General features: G+C 45.5%; 1 protein-coding gene across 4 annotated transcripts; it reads left to right on the top strand.

Moving 5' to 3' along the window:
• Positions 1–868: 868 nt before the first annotated feature.
• Positions 869–20,312, top strand: nfic (nuclear factor I C). 4 transcript variants are annotated; one of them, XM_020702022.2, is made up of 13 exons: positions 869–1,210; positions 3,136–3,327; positions 4,655–4,831; positions 5,323–5,506; positions 6,038–6,112; positions 6,845–6,919; positions 8,306–8,438; positions 9,929–10,050; positions 12,648–12,764; positions 12,838–12,995; positions 13,091–13,274; positions 14,157–14,245; positions 15,850–20,312. In XM_020702022.2, exons 1-13 carry the CDS (start codon positions 1,208–1,210, stop codon positions 15,868–15,870), a joined length of 1,530 nt encoding a protein of 509 aa, XP_020557681.1. In that variant the 5' UTR covers positions 869–1,207; the 3' UTR covers positions 15,871–20,312. The 4 variants fall into 4 exon arrangements, with proteins under 4 accessions (XP_020557681.1, XP_020557683.1, XP_011472092.2 ...); XM_020702024.2 differs by having other exon boundaries at positions 877–1,210; positions 3,157–3,327; XM_011473790.3 differs by having other exon boundaries at positions 881–1,210; positions 12,651–12,764.
• The last annotated feature ends 281 nt before the right edge of the window (positions 20,313–20,593 follow it).

The raw sequence follows: 20,593 nt of genomic DNA, 5'->3' as shown, positions 1-20,593 counted from the left end.
GTGGCATTTTTCTGATGATGGTGGGCATATATAAAGAAAATCAAGCTCAAACATGCTTTTCTGAGGATTTAGATGTTCCAAATCTTTAAAGCGTGGAGATTATGTTCAAACCATTGTATATCCCCCAAAAATTTGAACAAGGGCGTATTTTGACAATACATTGGGTGGATCACAAGCTCCATGCTCTGCTCTATTCTGATGCATCCACTTGGAGACAAATAGATCCGTGTACGTCTTTATTTTCCTCGTCTGTGTTGGAATCTGGATCAAGGTACAATATTGATGGCCATTTTTGTTGCACCACTAATGTTGTGGGTGTGAGTGGCTTTAAGCTAGCGAAGAAAGTGTAAACAGAAATCTCTCAGCAACAGGAAGGGGGGGCTCTGTGCCAATGGTTCTGCCCACAACTCAGAGGTAGATTTCTAATGAACTGCTGCTCTGCAGGAACTATGTCCAAGAAAACGACACGTTTAATGATTTTGGCTAAAAATGACATCATAGAAGGACCACTGTGAAAACGATTGATCAGAGTGGGACTCTAATAACAGCAATGTTCAAATCTAGAACATTTGGTATTAGGGCATAACAATCAGATTTAATCCAGAAAGGCTGATTTGGTATCTGGTAAAACACATTCTCGACTTGTGTCCAGACTTATTTATTTTATGGGTAGGATTTGAACTATAAACATTAAACCAGATAAAAATCTCAGAGTTTAGGACCAGATCAGATGTATCAGAAAAGTACAGCTCAGTTTAAAGTTTTTTTGTTGTTGCTTCTTAGGATGCGAACTAAACTTTAAAGCTATATGGATGGATGAGGAATGGCGTCTCTCTCCTCCTACAGGCTCATAATGGAGCTCTGTGCAGCAGGTTCCTCTGTAATCTCGTAGAACTGAACATGTGGCTCCTGGAAAACCGAACCTCCGATGCGGAATCAAGGTCACTGATCTGGATTCAGGTTCTGTGCACGCGCACGCAGACTGAAGTACGGCAGAGAAGGGCTCTGCCGCAGCCCGGAGGTGGAGGAGGAGGAGGAGGAGAAGGAGGAGGGCGCCGCGCGGCCCGGAGCCTGACGCGGGACGTTTCTGGTCTCGAGCACCGCGGATTTACTCCAGCTGGCGCGCGCACGATGACAGAAACGGAGTGATAAGAGATGGACCGGAACCGGGAGCACCTCTGAGCTCCGGCAGCGGTTCGGCTCCGACATGGTAGGACTCCACCGGTTACGCTTGCAAACGCGGCCCGGTGGTTCTGGTTCTGTTCGCGGGATGACAAGTTTAGATGCATGCGCGTGAGTGTCTGACGTGCGCGCGCGCGTGCAGTTAGTTCTTGTTTGCGTTCGTCTTCAGGGCAGAAAGCTGACTCCGCACTCACGCACGGACTAACACGCAGTCGACCGAAACCGCTAGTGCGAGTCGGAACTTATGATCAGCATGTTTTCCGTTAAAAGTGAGGCGGAAACATTTGTCCGAGGGGCCTCAAATGGATCATCTCAACACAACCGGCCTTCTTTCTACCACCGAACATGGGCCGAACTTTGATCGACACCACCCAAGACCAGAACACGACCTGTCATTGACGAACTTCCGAGTTTCAGCTTAACATAACCGTCAAAAATACCACCCGAACCCTTCTTCCAAGTTCTGACTGGGACCCCCCCGCACCCCCGACTAAAACTGCTATCTGGAGTCCGGACGAGATTCGGCAGGGCGGTGAACCCGTGACAGTTGGGACGTGTGCCGATGCGGGGGGCTGCGGTGCGGGCCTCTGTCCGGGCTCTTCAGGCGGGATGGTGGAAGGCCAAGTTGAAGTTCAGCCCCCCCTCCCCGCCTCCCCTTTGTGTTAGTCAGCAGAAAATGGCCGCAGCTGCAGCAGGGAGAGCCGGAGCTCTGGTGTCCAACTAAAACTGAACGCAACATTTTGTGAACTCCGAGCATGCGCACAAACCACCTCGGTGACGGAAAAAAACCCAACAAGCTAACAGAACCTTGGAAGTTCTGCGCGCGCACACGCGTGTGTGTACATTTCAAACGGATGTTTTCTGGATCCTCAGGTGCAATAAATCGGACAAACAAATAAATACTCAACCAATTAAAACAGTAAAAGGAAAACCGAACCACCCCTTGGGATTTCAGTGTTTTAGAAAATGTTAAAATTGTAACTGATTCTTATGTCACAGAACTATCCTTTATACTCCTAAATAAGGACAGAGTGACAAAGACAACAGTAAAACCAACAGAGAGGAAAACTTACCGAAACACCTGATGTTTTAGTCCCAACTGTCCTGACGGGTGGATATGGGATGTCTGTGGGTGAGAAATGGTCACCCAGACAGGTGACCCACAGACTATGAACCACTCAGTGAACCTGCTCAGAAAAAATGATCATGCGTGTGTTTCTCTACAGGCATGCTGCAAGCAATAACACTTCTATAACATGTAAGAAGGATAAAGTAGGTGAGATGCAGGCATGTCATACAGATTTGTTTCAACCTCTCCAAACCTGCAAACAGTGCAAAGAGCCCAATAGTGCTATTCAAGTGAGGAAGTGCGTGTTCATCGTACCGCCTTGCACGGTCCGTGCTTCCAGCTTGCCTGTTGTTGCCTCGTTAGATAAATGGGAAAATTAGACAGAGCACCTATCTATCACATGCACACCTCGGGCCTGCAGGATTTGCTCGTGTTTAGTAAGGAGCCTGTATAAACATCCCCTCACTAACGACGGAAGTGCGGCGTAAGGGCACTGTACGACAATATCACACCTATGTCATAGGTGTGTGTAGCTTACATTATCTCTATAAATACTTCACAGTACACTTACCACACACACGACAATGGTATGTTCCATTTTCATGATGTTCCTTAAGGTGACCACATGAGCCTCATGGGAACTGCAACACGTACCTGCAGCCGCACCTGTCTACAAATGTCTCCGGACCAGGGCAACCCAAAAACCCAGAGCACCATGGCCTGGGTTGACCAGTACAGGTGGATGTGACTAAGGCTTGATTTATTGGGGGTGGAGCCATAGCATACTCTGTAGGTCACATGATTCCATCAGAACGTTGCTGGTTGTTTGAACTTTGAGTAGGCGGTATCCTGCAGAGTCAAGGCTGCTGATGGCTCTCTTACAGGTGCATGTGTGTGTCCTGCAGGATGAGTTCCATCCATTCATCGAGGCTCTGCTGCCACAAGTACGCGCCTTTGCCTACACCTGGTTCAACCTGCAAGCCAGGAAGAGGAAGTACTTCAAGAAGCACGAGAAGAGGATGAGCAAGGAGGAGGAAAGAGCAGTGAAGGATGAGCTGCTGGGGGAAAAGGCTGAGGTAGGCCTGAACCTGTTGCCTTCTTGCCTCTTCACATACCTCTCCCAACAATAAGATTTATAGAAATAATCTTAATTTTACAGATAATCTGCCTTCCCCTTTGGACTTCTTCCGATAATCAAAAATGTCCATATAATCAGACTTGAGAAATCCCGGATGAGCCCCAAATTTGTGTTACACCCCTGTCTCACAAAGAATGAAGGATAAGAATTATTTCCAAAAAAAGCAACTATTTACAAAAAAAATAACCAAAATACAAGAACTACACCTGTGTAAGCAAATACGAAAGTTTAGCTCAGTTGCTACCAGCTGGGCGAGAATCATTGACTGGATGATATATAACTGTACGATTCATGTGTGACGACATCCATTGAGAATTTCTTGCTTCCAGTTCCAACCAAATGAAGTCAATTCAGTCGCCATTTTTCAGTCCGTCGCCATGTTGGAACCAGACGTCCTCAGTAAGCTGTGATTGGCCTGTCTACATTTCTGTGGCAACCTCTCTCTCCAATCAGGAGCGAGTATGTTGAAAGGCCACATCCCTTTCTCTGGAAACGGGCTCTGGAGAATCTGTGAAACGCTTTTAACGTTCAACCTGAGGCCTCCTACTTTTATTGAAGCATGTGATTGGTCAGTTTATAACTTGAATAACTTCAAGGACAGAAAAAATATGGAGAAAAAAAAGGTATAGCAAGAACGTGTTGATAACAGGTAGTAGAACAAAAATGGTTATTCTAACGAATATAATGACTGAATAATAGCTGTTTATTTCTCAATAGAAGTTTCAATAGAAGTGTGTACTTGCTATTTGGAACGCGAGAGGGGAGGGGCAGCTCAGTCCAGTTCTCATTTACTGTCAATGCTGAGGAGCTCCAATAACCTGCCTTCCACTGGTACTTCTCCTGTTAATCAAACTTTTCCAAAAAATCGGACGGTTCCATATGATAATATGGATACCAATTATTAGACTGCTTTTGTCAATTGGACAAAATGTGTTTTTTCACAAAGCAGCATGAGAGAATTTTTGAAAGACAAACACTTCTTCACCTAAAAACGCCAGCGGAGATTTACTCCACATGGAGCCTAAATGATGAACTGAGATCTGGAGGGGGGGGGGGGGGTCTTGATTTAGCAAGTTTGAGTCTGTGGTCTTCATGAACTCTGACAGAAGTCTGATGATGAACTGAAATGTTCCTCAGTTTTCAGATATCCAAGTGCATGTAAAGGCAACAGATTTAGTTGCTGCGGTAATCTGATTACTCCCAGTTGTCTGGATTTTACTCCTGTGTAATCGGAGCAGGGCTGACAGTGTTAACATCTGGAGCAGGTGAAGCAGAAGTGGGCAAGCCGCCTACTGGCCAAGCTGAGGAAGGACATCCGTCCGGAGTGCAGGGAGGACTTTGTGCTGTCTGTGACCGGGAAGAAGGCAGCCTGCTGCGTGCTGTCCAACCCCGACCAGAAGGGCAAGATGAGGCGCATCGACTGTCTGCGGCAGGCGGACAAGGTGAGCACACTCTGGGAGGGGGGGGATTTAATCCAGGTGATTTATGAAGCACAAGGCCCTCTATGGGTTACCACCTCCCTCAGGGATTAGCAGGATGCATGTTTACATTTATAGCCATCACAGGAGCATCAACAGCTGACACCATATTTGACACTGGAAGAGAACTGGACAGAGTGGGTGTGACGTCCCAAGTAGAAAATGGTTTACCACCGACCTCATGTTTTGAACGTTCAACATAGTCAGTTTATAACTTAAATAACTTGCACTACAGCAAAAATTCCACGAAAGAAATGAGGATTAGCAAGATGTTAAAAAAGGTATCAGATTCAGAGTGGTTCTTCTGACTGAGTAACAGCTCTTCATGTCTCTGGGATTTTGGCTTCTTGGAGCCAGCCGGTACTTCCTGTTTGGAACGCGAGAGTGGAGGGGTCACTAAGTCCAATTCTAATTAAAGGTTGACCCGCCCCATCCCCATGTTTCTGCCCCCCCAGGTGTGGAGGCTGGACCTTGTGATGGTGATCCTATTTAAAGGGATCCCTCTGGAGAGCACGGATGGGGAGCGGCTGCTGAAAGGGGGTCAGTGTTCGAACCCCCTCCTGTGCGTGCAGCCGCGGCACATCTCTGTGTCCGTGAAGGAGCTGGACCTCTACCTCGCCTTCTACGTCCAGGACCGAGGTACTGGTGCTCGCTCACGCTCATGCACTGATTGCAGGACTCTTCTATTCGGACACTAATTACATCCTTATTACACAGACAGCCTGCAGCTCATTGATATTCACTGTTTATTTAATTGAATAAAATGTTATGGTTTAATTATTTTTATTCATTGGTGCAGTTTAGCTCTATAGGTTTAGTTAAGCTTAGTTAGGCTTAGTTTATTCAAGTTCAAAGTCAATTAAATGTTATTTTATTTATATAACCCAATATTACAACATAGTTGTATTGATGGGCTTCATACCGGTAATTGCACAAGAATATGAAATCAGTCATAAAATAAACTAAACTGGGCATCCCTGTCCTTATTCCCTCCTTCTCGGTAAGGAGAAACTCCTAAAAAAGAAAACGGATTCTGGAAAAAAAAGAAGAAACCTCAGGGGTGTCCACATGAAGGGGGGAGCCTCCCCCAGAACGTACAGGCGGAGTTCAAGTGGATGCTCCAGGTGTTGTGGAAGGGGCCGTCCTAACTGTGTTCCCCTCCGTCTGCAGAGTCCGAGTCGTGCAACAGTCCCAGCCAGGCCGGCGTTGGTTCTGATCAGGAAGACAGTCGGACCACCACAATGGGTAACTCTTGGTCTTCACAGCCTGTGATGGGAATGATGTGTGGATGTGAATATGTCTGTTATGAGAGTTACACCTGTAACTCTCATTCCTGCTTCACTCTGACCTCAGACTACCCAGGTGTGTCAACGCTTTCCATCTGGACTTGTCTGTGCTTCAGTTCACATTTTAGGCTTACCCCCCCCATGTTTTTATTTAGGTTGAAAAAAAAAATTTTTTTTGCAAGTTGGAACAAGGACTGTCTAATTAAATGTTGTGTTGTTCTTAAAGTCTGTGTTTTTGTTATTTCTTTCAATAAAAATATTACCAACAAACACATATTACATTAGATCATTGAAAAAAAACACAGGGAGTAGTTTTGGTATGATAAACCCCCCAACCAGCCATTCATAATAAGGATCCCTGTACAGAACGCAATGGGGTCATAAATGACCCCACTCAGTCATTACAGTCAGTAAAATAGCTTGGTTGCTTGAGGGTTAAGAAATTAGACCCACATGAACACATTAACCAATAGCCAGCAGGATTGGTCAAACCTTCCCATGTCTTGGTCTTGTCGTGTCTGAAAAGTCCGATTTGCCAGGCAGCAGGTTGCTGGCTTTTTTCCTTGGTTCCACCACCTTCAAGTTGGATTGCAGTTTGTTCCCCGCAGCTCCTGGGAAGGAGGTCAGAATGGAGGGAGTTTCTTTGTTCTTCATTGGATCTTTTCTTGGTCTGTCTCTTTTACTCATGCAGATGCTCCGGAGTTCCAGGAGACCTTCGTTACATCAGGAGTCTTCAGTGTTGCTGAGCTGGTCCGGGTCTCGAGAAGTAAGTCATCCTCACCCAGAACACACCTGCTGGGTTCAGTGCAGCCAGGTCGACAAGCACCGTCTTCTCTTAGCTGAAGGGTTGATGTGGTGAATGAGGGATTGAATGAGTCGGTGAGAGAACGCTTCCACGTCAGGAGGTAAAAAGCTCCTCTCGAGGGACCTCAGATCCTGAGGTCAGCTGCTGTCAGTGCTCCTTCTGCAGCTAGAACCAGATCTTTGGCCATATCAGAACCAGATCTTTGGCCTTTATTTGATTCTATTAAAGACATTTTGATAAGAATGACGGTACCGCGATTTAGCCGTAGCTTCAGCTCTGTTTTCAGAAAAGTCCCGCCCCTTTAACTGTCTCCACCAATCATTCTTGGAGGCTTAATCACATGTCATCAGTCTGACCAATCAGAAGTGGTTAAAGTCTTCACTTCCTTTTTCCGATTCTGCTCATGAAGTCTCTCAGTTCCAACAAAAATACCAGCTGAAGCTCGTCTTTAACAGTGTAGCTTTCCACAGAATCCGGTGTCAGACCGTGGAAAAAGTGAACAGAACAATGAAGCTCAGAGACGCTAGTCTCTCTGCCTTCAGTGGCTGTTTGCTCTACATCTCCCATGATGCATTGGGTTAAAGTGACAGCGTCTCAGCGCACAATGAGTCTTCCTTTGACGTCTTGAAACCACAACAAACAGACATCAAACAGTTTTTAAATCTTTTAACTAACTTTTATTACATCTTTTAGAAAAAATAGCTGCAACTTCCAGCTTTTTCTGCCACAATTATCACAAAAATGCATGTGAGATTGCAGAGGGGCTGTAGATCAATACAGACTATGAGTTTCTCCTTTTTTTTTAAAAAGTTTGGGATGCTGGTGTGCCGCGGGATTTTTGACAAGGTTAAAGTGTGCCGTGGGCCAAAAAAGGTTGAAAAACACTGTTCTAGTGAATGGTTCTTCATTTTTTTCTCCCGTCAACACGATGTGACTTCCTGTCTCTGAAAAAAATTTTTAGGATGCGCTGTGTCATAAGGTTGTGAAGTGGTTGTAAATCATTTTAACCATAGCCATCTATTAGCCCATGCTTGTTGGTGCAGGAAAATGGAAATGTGAAAATTCATGGAGAAATGGCTTGAAAATAGGGAATACTCGTTGCGGTTAAAACCGGATAATGGAAATTCTTATGAAGCAAACTGCATTGTTTACTGAAAGACATGTAAACATTGGGGTTCAAGGTGACTGAACTGGATGTGTCGAGCAAGAAACGGCAGACTCTGGCTGTTCGTTTTATGTTCTTTGTACATATGGTCTTAAAATAGATTCTATGTGTTCTTAAAAAGCTCTTAATTCTTAAATTTAACATTTGTAAAACAGTAAACACCCTACTTATCCCCATCACAGCTCCTGTGGTGACGGCAGTCGGGCCGGGCTTCTCCATGGGGGAGCTCCAGGGTCACCTGGCCTATGACCTCAACCAGTCGGTCAACCAGGCAGTCGGCCTCCGACGTTCACTGGCGAGCACATCATCCAGTGGGTGAGTTCACCTGTGTCTGAATTCAAAGAGTTCCTCTGTCTGTCTCATCAGAGTTTGTAAGGGTTCTGGGTGAGAGCAGTATTTATCAAACACAAGTGTGATGGTAGAACGCATTGTCTTTAAAATGGTGGAGGTCTTCAGCTAGGGGGTGCCCAAATCCAGGCCTCGAGGGCCGGTGTCCTACTTGTTTTCTAACCAATTGAAGCTCCTTATTGGCTAAACACACCTGATCCTGGTAATCAGCAGCAGATAAGGGAGACAGGCCCTCAAGGCATGGATTTGGGCACCCCTGCTTTAAAAGGTCTTTCCATTTTAGTTCATTTTTGCATCACAACAATGACACCTACTGTTTAGACTTACAACAGCAGATAATGACATAAATCTAATGATTAAGACAAACACATTATACATTCATTAGAAAGATGAATCATTAAGGAAACAATGCATTTAAAAACATTTGGAAGGGTTTTCTAGATACATTCTTTCAAAACTGTATTATGGGATTTCCTGCTAAGGATCTTCAAGACCCTTAGTGCAGTTGGAACTGACAGAATTAACTATGCTGCCTTTGAAATATCATAGTCCAGGGGTGGGAAAACTTTTTGACACGTGGGCCACAAAGGGTTCTAAAATTTGACAGACTGGCCCTACCAGGAGCAGATCCGTGGTGTTCTGGTAGTCCACCTCTTAGGAGAGAGAAATACCATGGAATATGGACAAAAGCTTGCTTTAATTTTGGTTGAAAATAACAGAACAGCAAACAGAACCTTTTGGAGTTTTATTGCAAAACTGTGGCTTTTGTTCGATGGGTTAATGTCCATCAGGGAAAAACACAAACTGAAGAGAAATGCTGCATTCAGGTGGTGTTGGAATGATCGGAAAAATGACTGTCCGACTCGGAAAACACACACAAATGTTCAGAATAACTTTCTGCACCTAAACAAGGGTAATTATATATGGATTGCACCATCTTTTGGGAGACACCAGGACATAAGACATCAACAAGGATTCATCAATATAATTTATTATATTCCCCGTGCTGTAGTCTGCCCACCTCTGCCATAGACCATGGAGTTTAAAGCTGTCAAAACGGCCAAATCCTGCTTTGAAAATGACAGCGCCTGTAAGTTGAATCACACTTCCTCAAATAAATGTGCACAATAATCAAGTTATATTAATATTGATATGAATGCAGTCTATGTATGTAGTAAATAATTGTAAAAACTGTGAAATAAATATTAAAACAGAGTTCAAAATACAAAAGGTCCTCCTCCTTTTTAGGCAGAGTGCTGAAGTCTTTGCTTTATTTGTTAAAGCTGTTGCCTTAATGCAGGAGTTTTGAAATAATCTTTTTTGGGTAATAAAAAGGGTTAATTAACCTCAACATCTTATGGGGTGACTTGCAGAGGTCTAAAGGGATCCCGGTGTGAGCCTGGAGCCGGCTGAGGTCTTCAGAGACCTGAATGCTTCACCTGCTTCTGTCTCTGCAGGAGCAAGCGGCACAAGTCTGGATCCATGGAGGAAGAGGCGGAGAGTCCGGGAGGCGAGTACTACCACTCGCCTTCCTCTCCAGCAAGCAGCTCCAGAAACTGGACAGACGACATGGAAGGAGGTAAACGGGAGGCACCGCCACCCTCATAGTAGCTGTGTTCCCGTTACACATATGCGCAAAATGTTATCGAAATTCTACAAGTAAGGAAAAAACACAGTTTTGCAATTGCAGATTATGTGAAGAAACACAAACCAGCTCACGCGATAAATCATTAAAAGAAAAAAGGTGACGGATGTGAACAACGATTTAGAGCAGATACATTTACATTTCTGTCACGGCACTAGCGCTCATCATCATCTATCAAAGGAGACGTCGGCGTCTTCTTCAGGCCGTGGAGGGGCGAGCTTCTTACATGTGGGAGCGGCTGTAAATTAAGCCATTTTGGGAAATGGTGGTTGGTGATTTTACAGAGGAGCTGTGGATTCAACTATTCTGCATGACACGCTCAACTTTTGAGGAGGCGTGTGATGATGTCCCACCTCATGTGGCGCCCGCTGTGGAGTGCATAAGACTGCCAGTTCCTACCAAGAAACACATTGCCATTGCTTTCTATCTGACACATTTAATTTGAAATTAGTTTTTCCATTGCAGTTTTGCAAAATACGTCAATTAAAAACCCACCACCTCCAAGCGCAGAAGCTTTTTTTTTTCAATAAATGTGAATTGTTTTGAAATAGTTTCCATTTGGCAATTTATTATTGCAAATCCAATTTGTGCAATTTCATAGTTAGTGGAAACGCAGCTACAGGCCTAATAGACAAGAAAAACCAGTGCAGAGTGATAGGAAGTCTGTTTATCTCCATGAAGGATCGTTACAGTCTTCCAGCTAATTCACACACTGTTAGATGGTTGCAGGTGAAGCTTCAGGGGTTGAAATGAATCGAGTTGAAGGCATCAGGCCAGATAATACAGGTGAGCTGTGAGACAGGAACGTCTTTGACGGGAGCTAAAGATGTTCTAGTCACATAAAACCTGAGCAGAGCTGGGTGTTAAAGTCAGTAATAATATTACTTTGCTAAATAATAGGTACTTTAAAGTGTTACCTCTAACATATACATAATAATATTATAGTCACTTTCCACCAAAGTAACTTGTTACAAGCATACTGCTGTCACAATCTCAGATCTTTGATTAATGGAATTTTTTCAAGCAACTTTCAGCAAAATGAAAAAAAAAAAAATGTTTTAAACATTATAATTGAATCTAATCTTAAATATGGTAGACATTTGCACTTATACTTACAGTACACACAAATGACACATTTAATCCATTTATATAATCCCAGCCTTATAATATTTTACTGAACTTACATACAGTAGTTGCCATCATTTGGTTCTTAACATCTATTTAAAATTATTAATTACTTTTTTTAATCCAAGAGCAGGTTATTCATCAAGTAACAGACATAAAGTTCTTAGTGATTATCATCAAAAGATGTTATTGCACTATTCCAGAAATCATTATTTCAGGTCAGTTATCATATAACAAAAGCAGAGTCTTTTTTGAGGGATTTCACAGTTGGTTAATATTTTAAAAAGCCGAAAACCTTCTTGTTTGTCTGAGTGAGATACTTTTAAGACTGTTTTAACTTCAGAAAGGAAACTTCACAGAATCAACCTTTAGAGGGGTTACCATGACAACAGCTCTTGCTCCATGCCTGGAATGTATTAAAATATCGAATATAACTACGGTAATTATGTAAGAGTTATTGCCCGACGAAGTGTGCCTTATTACTTTTTAACACACGCTGTGGAAGCCTGGAAGCTTCCGTGAAGTGCGTTAAAAAGTAATAACGCACACTTGGTCGGCCATTAACCCGCTTATGGTAAATGGTAAATGGCGTATACGCCTTTCTTCCTACAAGGACAAAGCGCTTTACAGTCACAGACCCATTCACCCAGTCACACACACATTCACACACTGGTGGTGGCTCCGCTGCCAAACACAGGCGCCCGCCTACCACCAGAGGCAAGGTGGGGTTCAGTGTCTTGCCCAAGGACACTTCGACTCATGGGCGTGCAAGGCGGGAATCAAACCTGCAATCTTACGATCATGGGTCGACTGCCCTACCGCTGCACCACGGCCGCCCATATACCATGGTCACTTACAAAAGCAATACATATTAACCAGTTTTTAGTCCTTAATTCTTGTTTTTTTTTTTTTTCGATTTGGATCGCTTTTCTCACAAAAAGCATCGCGCCGCATCACGTAACACATAGTCCACGTCGCACAGCACCACCGCCGCAGTCAAGATTCGGCGATATCTATGCTGATCGTCCCGATGGGTTGAATAAAGCATCAGTTCAGAGAGAAAGTTCATCTCTTACCGCTTGTTTTTGTCCAGATGATGAAGCAAAAGGTTGTTTTAAAGAAGCCGGCACAGTGATACGAAACATTTAAGCTGGCTGACCGAAACTTCTTTTTTCACCATGCGGTTATCAGGTTTTAATACACACCCAGCAGCCAATCAGAATCGAGTATTCAACCGGACCATGGTATAATTATTACTTATATAAATAAGTAATATTAAATGAAATAAGATTTGTTTTAAAAAGAGCAGTTTAATTACTTACTACACATATAAACACAATGGACCGCATCCTTTTTTGGTCTGTTCTGGGTGGATTTTCACCAACTATGTTTTTGTCTTTGTGTTGGAGGTCCGTCTCCTCCAGTGAAGAAGGCAGAGATGGACAGTCCCTCCCCCCAGGAAGGCTCTCCAAGGATGGGTTCCTACACTCAGCACCACCGTCCTGTCATAGCTGTGCACAGTGGTCAGTAACCCCCCCGCCAGGGATGCACATCCGTGTGTCTCTCAGACCAAAACCTGATTCCGCTTCTATCCAGGTCTGTGCCGGAGTCCTCACCCTTCCTCAACACTTCACTTCCCGTCGTCCTCCTACTTCCCCCACGGAGCCATCCGTTATCCGCCTCACTTGGCCCAGGACCCCCTCAAAGATCTGGTGTCTTTAGCCTGTGACCCCGCTAACCAAACCCCCACCTCAGTGAGTACGAATGTCTCCATCCAGAGCGCCCACTCACATGTCAACCTGTTTGCTCACCAACAAGAAGGGAAATCTCTGAAACACCTCTTTTCCAGCTTAATGGAAGCACCCAGGTCAAAGTGCCTGCCCACTACATCTCTTCTCAGATGTTGGCTCCCCCTGGGCCAGCCCCCTCCCTGTCCGGTCCAGTGTCCGCACTTCTTAGACCGACGCTTCCTGCCGAGTCTAAGGCCAGCACCACCTCCAGTGACGGAGGAGCAAGTTCCCCAACGTCCCCGAGTAAGATTACACGAGCAGCCTGACGTCCTCAAAGCAGAAAGCTTAATGAAAGAATCAGTTATTCAGTGTGTCAATGACAGAAATAACTATTTCACACATGAAGATCATCAGAACAGGCCTCAGACACGTTCACTGGATTATGTCAGCTGTTAGCCTACAAATACTTACATCACTACAGTATAATAGTCGGGTTAGTAGCTACTCCTGTACAACCAGAGGTAACCGCACTGCTGCCTTTATGAGGCTGCGCATCCACAAATGAAAAAGGGTCATTTTTAGCAGCGAGGTGTCAAAAACCAGGATATAGTAAAGTAAAAATGATGATCACTGAGTCCACCCTCAAGTACAAACCTGAGTGGGAACCATACTGTCTTTAGTGAAGGTCCACTCCACACCTAACCTTATTTCCCAAAAATTACTGCCACCACCATAAACTGCAAGTCCAAAGTCCTGTTCAGGTCCAGGGTGTACCCAGCCTTTGTGAGGCTGGGATAAGCTCCAGTGTCCCTGAAACCCTACAGGGACGCTGGACGCCTGGAATGAGTGGAGAAGATAGAAGATAGATGAATTGATGTTTCTACTCCTACATCCCTGTTGGCCATTGTCTGTCCTGCTCCGGGTTCAAAGGAACCACAACACGGATAGATCCACCCATAAACCAGTGGCTGTTGTTCACATCATTTTTATAGGTGTTATTGCAGATGACGGTGTCATATGACCTGTTACATCACTCATGCAGTTCTACAGCTAGCGCACCTTCAGCAGTCCTGGTCAGATCAGAAGAGCTCTGTGAAAAGGTTTCTCTAGTGATACAAAGATGTTGCAACATAAACATGTAACCCAATGAAAGCAGGTGCTCATGTTTATCACAAACTTTCCCAGCATACTCTGCTCCCGGGACACCCCCTGCCAATCGGTCCCCTTTTGTTGGAGTCAGCCCTCGGGACACAGGTGGACTCTACCAGGCCCAGGTGAGTCCGTCCACAAACAGCAGATGAAGGTAAAAGCTGTGGAGGTAAAAAACGAACTAAAATCCCATGATTTATTTAGTTTTAACTTCTCATCAGCCAGACAAAAAGTCTGCAGTCATGTTCTTATTGTATTTGCATTAAGTGGACGTATCTACATTATTTAAAACCATAAATGTGGATTCAAGTCTATACATACCGGTATGTAAATAAACTCCACATAAACTGATGTGAGGAGGGTGTGGGGAAAGTTTGAGGAAAATGTGAGGAAGTCCTGAGGAAGGTTTAAGAAAAGTATAGGGACAGTGAGAGCCAGCTGTGAAATATGTTGTGTGTCTGTCAGGAACATGTGGGGTAGGTCTGAAGAAAGTGTTACCCAGGTATGTGACAGGTGTGAGGAAAACATGGGGCAGGTGTGAGGAGGATTTTGGGGTGGGGTGGGGCAGATGTGGTTTAGGTTTGAATAAAGTGAGAGGCAGGTGTGTGGAAGATGTGAGACGGGTGTGAGGAAGTCACAAGAAAGGTTTGAGGAAAAGTGTGAGGAAAGTGTAATCCAGATGTGAGACAGGTGTGAGGAGGATACCGTAGGAGCCTGCCGTGGGAAGATCTGTGGCAGGTGTGAGGAAGATGTGTGGAAGGTGTAAGGGGGAGGTATGAGGAAGATTTGACACAGGTGTAAGAAACATATGGGACAGATGTGAGGAAAATGTGTGGCAGGTTTAAAAACAGTGTGAGTTAAGTGTGGGGCAACTGTGAGGTAGGTGTGAGAAAAATGTTGGAGAGGGGCCTCAAAGGCTCGGTGTGTCCGAGCCCCAGCACGATGCTGGCCGTTCTCGGACAGTTGTATGTGTGATGTGTGGTTGTGGGACTGACTCTGCTGGTGTGTTTCTGTTGCCGTGCTCGGACAGTTGTGTGTGGTTGTGGGACTGACCCTGCTGGTGTGTTTCTGTTGCCGTTCTCGGACAGTTGTGTGTGGTTGTGGGACTGACTCTGCTGGTGTGTCTCTGTTGCCGTTCTCGGACAGTTGTGTGTGTGATGTGTGGTTGTGGGACTGACTCTGCTGGTGTGTTTCTGTTGCCGTGCTCGGACAGTTGTGTGTGGTTGTGGGACTGACTCTGCTGGTGTGTCTCTGTTGCCGTTCTCGGACAGTTATGTGTGTGATGTGTGGTTGTGGGACTGACTCTGCTGGTGTGTTTCTGTTGCCGTTCTCGGACAGTTGTGTGTGTGATGTGTGGTTGTGGGACTGACTCTGCTGGTGTGTCTCTGTTGCCGTTCTCGGACAGTTGTGTGTGTGATGTGTGGTTGTGGGACTGACTCTGCTGGTGTGTCTCTGTTGCTGTTCTCGGACAGTTGTGTGTGTGATGTGTGGTTGTGGGACTGACTCTGCTGGTGTGTCTCTGTTGCCGTTCTCGGACAGTTGTGTGTGTGATGTGTGGTTGTGGGACTGACTCTGCTGGTGTGTCTCTGTTGCTGTTCTCGGACAGTTGTGTGTGTGATGTGTGGTTGTGGGACTGACTCTGCTGGTGTGTCTCTGTTGCCGTTCTCGGACAGTTGTGTGTGTGATGTGTGGTTGTGGGACTGACTCTGCTGGTGTGTCTCTGTTGCAGTCTTGGTACCTGGGAAACTAAGGAAGGTTCTGATGGAGGCTGACCACTGCAGAGATGGCACCGCTGGAGGGAAACTGTCTTTCACTTTTGTGAATGAATCAACTCTTTAGCATTTTTTTGATGCATTCACACATGTGGAGAGTCAGAAAGCGTCTTCTGGACTGAACATGAAGCTGCAGCTACACTTTGAACTTCTATTGGACCTGAACTCAAACCAGAACTTAGCGGACTAACAGAAGGCTTCTAACCTAGCTGATGATAGGACCAGGTCCACTACATGGGATGTGTTGATGGGTCTAGATAGATCCCACAACCTTATCCTGAACTCCTGGAATGATCCTGTGTGCCACAGGTGCTGGTTCTGATATGCAACAAGCCTTCCGGATCTCCTCGGACACAGAGCTCCTCTTTTTACTGTTTCTTTGCACTTTGAGCTGAGCAATGCAGCAGGACGGATCTCCTTCTCGTCTAGAACCCACAGAAGCTTCCACCAACACGAACAATCATCAGCCTGACCATGAAGACTAAGTCTGAAAGCCAGAGCTCATGTGAGACCTAGAGACCCGCCTCGGCCCAGGTTCTGAGAGACCCGGGCTCTGGACGCTCTGTTCTCACACGCCTGCCTTAGTCAAGCTGGTGTAATTGGGAAATTGTGTGTTTTTGACCCTGATTTAAATGGGTTTGCTGGAAATGAGCATCACTTAAAATTGTGTGTGTGCATGGAGGGGGGTTTGGACACAGGAGCCACATGTATGACAGGTAGAAACAGAACAAATTATGAGAAGTTCTGCAGAACCTGATGAAGAACACTCAGGCTTGCTGCTCTCATCCATCCTGCTCCCGGTGAGCAGAGAGAAAGTTTATTACGAAGACCTCAGCAGCAGAACCAGTTTTGGGCATGGTTCTGATCCGTTGGTTTAGTTAGAAAACAGGGGTTTCTGAGCAAATCAGCTGCAGAACCATCCTGGTGGTAATCGTCACGTCACTCTTTCTGAAGACAGGTTTTAGGCTTCAGCTGCCAAATGTTGATGTTTCAAGCAATAAATAGGCTGCAGCACCACTCCCTCATCATGCCACATGGTGGCACCTTGAGCAAAAGTTCTTTTAAGCAGGATGAAGGTCAATTTGGAGAGGACCCAAGTCATCAAAGTCTGGACAGAACCCAGGTTGAGTTATATTCTAAGCTGCGTTGGGCCTTCATGACATTTCACTTAGAGGTACCTGTGACACACACATATGCACGGTTTTACCGTGAACATTGATCTGCTCACCTATGTACATGTGGCTCCTGGTGTATGGGTCAGACAGGTTCTGGAGTTGGCTGTGAGGGTTGAGATGGGGTTCTGCTCAGGCTAATAAAGGTCCCGGTTCTGTTTGGATCGTCTCTGCACTCAGGACTCTGACAGAAACACTAAAGTGGACCTGGGTGTTCTGAAGCTCGGTTAACTCTGCATGCTGCTGCAAAGGTTCTGTTCGTTCCGGATGAGTGCATGGCTCAGACTGATGATGCCTCTTCATCTCCAACTTGCTCCTCTTCCTCAAGCTCTTGCAGCTTCTATTTTGCACGATCCTTCATGAACACATTATGTGCCTTGGCTTTAGTTAGAAAACAGTAACGCTTTATGGAGCTGGAAGCACTTAAAAAAGCAACGTGATGACCTGACTGGATGCAGCAGGCAGTTAGTGGGCGGAGCTTAGCAGCTAGCTGCGGTAGAATTATCCGAGTTTAGAAGAGGTCCCTGAACGTCTCGCAGAGTAGATGTAACCTGGTGGCTAAACGTGTTCGCCTTGTGTGAGAATGAAGGGGGGCTGCATCAGGAACCTGGTCCAGGTTCTGTGCTGTAATTTGTTGGGTTCTTCTAGGCGTCAGGGATTCGGACAGTGGCACTTTAAAAGGCTGCAGGAGTTCTGACCGTTCTCAAACAGGCGTGTCAGCATTCGCCAGAGAGTACTAGATGCAGGGATGGTCTTTGTGTACATACTGGCCGCACCCCTTGAAGGTTCTGCAGCCCCTCGACATCCCACGTGTCAAATCATGTTACATGATGACGTGCACGCAGTGCTGAACTTGTTTACTTTGGCTTTTGAATTTTGGGTAACCATCAACGTCTTGTCATGAAGTACTGTCTATAATTACAGCTTTAGAGTGTATAAAAAAGCAGACAGTAATGACCTATAATATATATGTATTTTTAAACATTCTCGTGTCTTGTGCTTATGTATTTCTTAGTTAATGGCCTGAAACTTAAACCCATGAAATGGGTTTGACGTGTTAACGTCGAGGAACACCCTGATGAAGGAGGAAGAGCACCCATGATGCAAGTGATGGACAGTCAAGGATGTGAGGGGAAAGGAAGTGGAGGTTGCCTTTAAAAAACCCAGAGGTAGTGAATGATACACGAATGTGTGGCAGGTTGCGACTAACTCAGTGTTTCATTAGTGTGACGCCACCTGCCACCTGGGTGCTGCTAGTCCATGAAGGTCTGGACAGACTGACTGCGTAAAAAGGCAGGCGCATGACGCAGAGCAGCACTGAGAGTCATGTGACTGGATCTGATGAGAGAATTTCCGGATGTCCTGTTGGAGGTCAAGAAAGAAAGTGGTCATGAATGGACCTGCTCCTGTGCCGTTTCAGAAAGGAAGAGCATTATGTGGATTGACTTGATGTAGGACTGCTGGTTTTTGGTGCTCTGAGTAAAGCCCATTTGTCTGAAAGTGGCTCACAGGGACGTTTTTAAATGTCGGTGAAGAAGAAACAGATGTTTGAATGTCCAGGCGTGTGCATTGTTTGTAAATCTCTTCTGTGTGGGTTTCTCTGTGAGGTTCATGTTGGCAGGAAGACAGGCGAGGCCAAAACCAGGGTCAGATTATGTGCTAAACCAACCAGCAGCGACATGAACGAGAACCAAAAATATTTAGCTAAAGCTGTGCCTGTGGTCAGACTGTTGGCTGCTCTTGGTCAGCAGTTTGTGATGTATGCAAACACACAATGCCATCTGCTGTGCAGGTCCAAAGGGGAGAAGCCATAAAACAATCCAAAGAGTTACAATGAAAATGCTGACCCCGACCTTTGACCTGAACCTGCGTTCTGCTTTTTTCTGGGGCACTGAAGAGATCCCATCTGAGAAGAAGCAGCCGTCATGTGAGGAGTTCCAGTGTCTGCTTCCCCTTTAGTGCACCATACTGACCCTTAATCCCTTGTTTGTACTTTAACGCATCATCTTTCTGTAGCCGTGCAATCTGGAGATATCACATGACACAGTCCTGCTGGTCGTGGGAGTTTGCTCTTGTGGCGTCATGAGGACGCGTCCTGTTTCTCCTGAAAGCTCCCACCTTTGTCTTCAGTCTGACGGCTGTTCAACTGCATCTGTTGCCATGGAAACGTTTGCCACTCTGCCTGACCGTTGCATCAGTTCACGTCACCTCCTTACTCTGTTATGGGCTCTGAAAACTCGAACTAAGGTGGAATGGCTGTGTGGGAGGGGCTTAGTGTTCAGGTGGGGCTTGACTGTAAATGTGTCTGTAATTTGCTGCGTTGTCAAAGTGGTCATACTGTTTTTCTGAATCCTCAGCCGGCTCAACAGAAGCATCCTTTTCTGAGATGTTTCGGTTTGGTCGGCCGTTTCACTCCGGCTTCCTGGTAGTTTTTTATTCCCCTGCTGTGATGCAGGCGCGATGCTGCTTTTTTCCCTCTGCCTGCTCTGTCGCTGCACTCTTTGCTCTGAAGACACTTTGTAAAAGATGAAAGGATTTTTCTTAGATGCACTTTTCAGTAATTTTTTCATTCTGATCATTTTAAAGGTGTTGGAACAAACTGCTCTCCTTTTCCAGTGTTTGTACTTGTACATATCTCTCACACCCGCTATTGTGGGCATGATAAGATTTCATATGTTACTGCATGAATAGGCTCCACTCCTGAGCTGTGCACACAGGTTGTGCTTCATCATTAAACGTCGCTGCCAGCCATCAACCCGACAGGAGGCGCCGGAACTTGGTTTGGTTTGTGTGTTTTGGTCAGGGCAGCATGTTTGCATGGCTCCTGTCTGTCTCCATCAGAATGGGTCGACCCATGAAAGACTCAGCAAGAACAATGCCCCAACTGCACAGGTGAGTGGGGGCGGAGCTTCTGATGTCGGTGCTGGTTTTCTGTGGAAAGGGCTCCTGCTCTGGACCGGAGCAGCTTTTTTTTTTTTTTTTTTTACCCACGACGCTGAAGCAGGAACCGTCTTATATCCACGCGCCTCTGAATTTCCAGCACTCCGGGTTTTTGAATGTATTTGAGTCTGAGCAGCACGTGCACACGACAGGTGTGCTTTCCACGTGCGCTGGGGAAAATGAACTTACTGATGATATGCCTTTAGAACCATACTTACCACTGTTATCTACAGATTCTGACTTCATTACTGGAAATGAGGATGTTTCCCTATGCAAAATTACCATGAATAAAGAAGCTATACCATAGATGTGACGGTGTTTATGTGTCCATCTCTGATTGGTGTACATACACATCTCTCTACCTGCTGACCAGCCAGCCAAAGCAACCAACAGCAGATTCAAAACAACACACATATTTAGATTTATTAGAACCCAGACTCGGCCTCCTGTCATCTTAACCTGCAGTTCTGGAGGTGGGGGTGTTTGTGGATTATGATAGGGGTGTGGTCTCCTATGATGTTGACGCCCCTGTTCTCATTTACTCTTTAAACAGCTGCTACTTTTCTGGAGAGGTCTTCCCATTCTTCTT

This window comes from Oryzias latipes, chromosome 4 (genome assembly GCF_002234675.1).
Source record: "Oryzias latipes chromosome 4, ASM223467v1".
Taxonomy (NCBI): Eukaryota; Metazoa; Chordata; class Actinopteri; order Beloniformes; family Adrianichthyidae; genus Oryzias; species Oryzias latipes.
This window is presented reverse-complemented; position numbering and strand designations above follow the sequence as displayed.

Bases quoted from the DNA above. Each gene is read 5' to 3' on its own strand.
- nfic (XM_020702022.2), top strand. The intron at 6,113-6,844 runs GTAACTCTTGGT...TTACTCATGCAG, and splicing joins CAGTCGGACCACCACAATGG to ATGCTCCGGAGTTCCAGGAG. The intron at 14,246-15,849 runs GTGAGTCCGTCC...TCTCTGTTGCAG, and splicing joins GTGGACTCTACCAGGCCCAG to TCTTGGTACCTGGGAAACTA.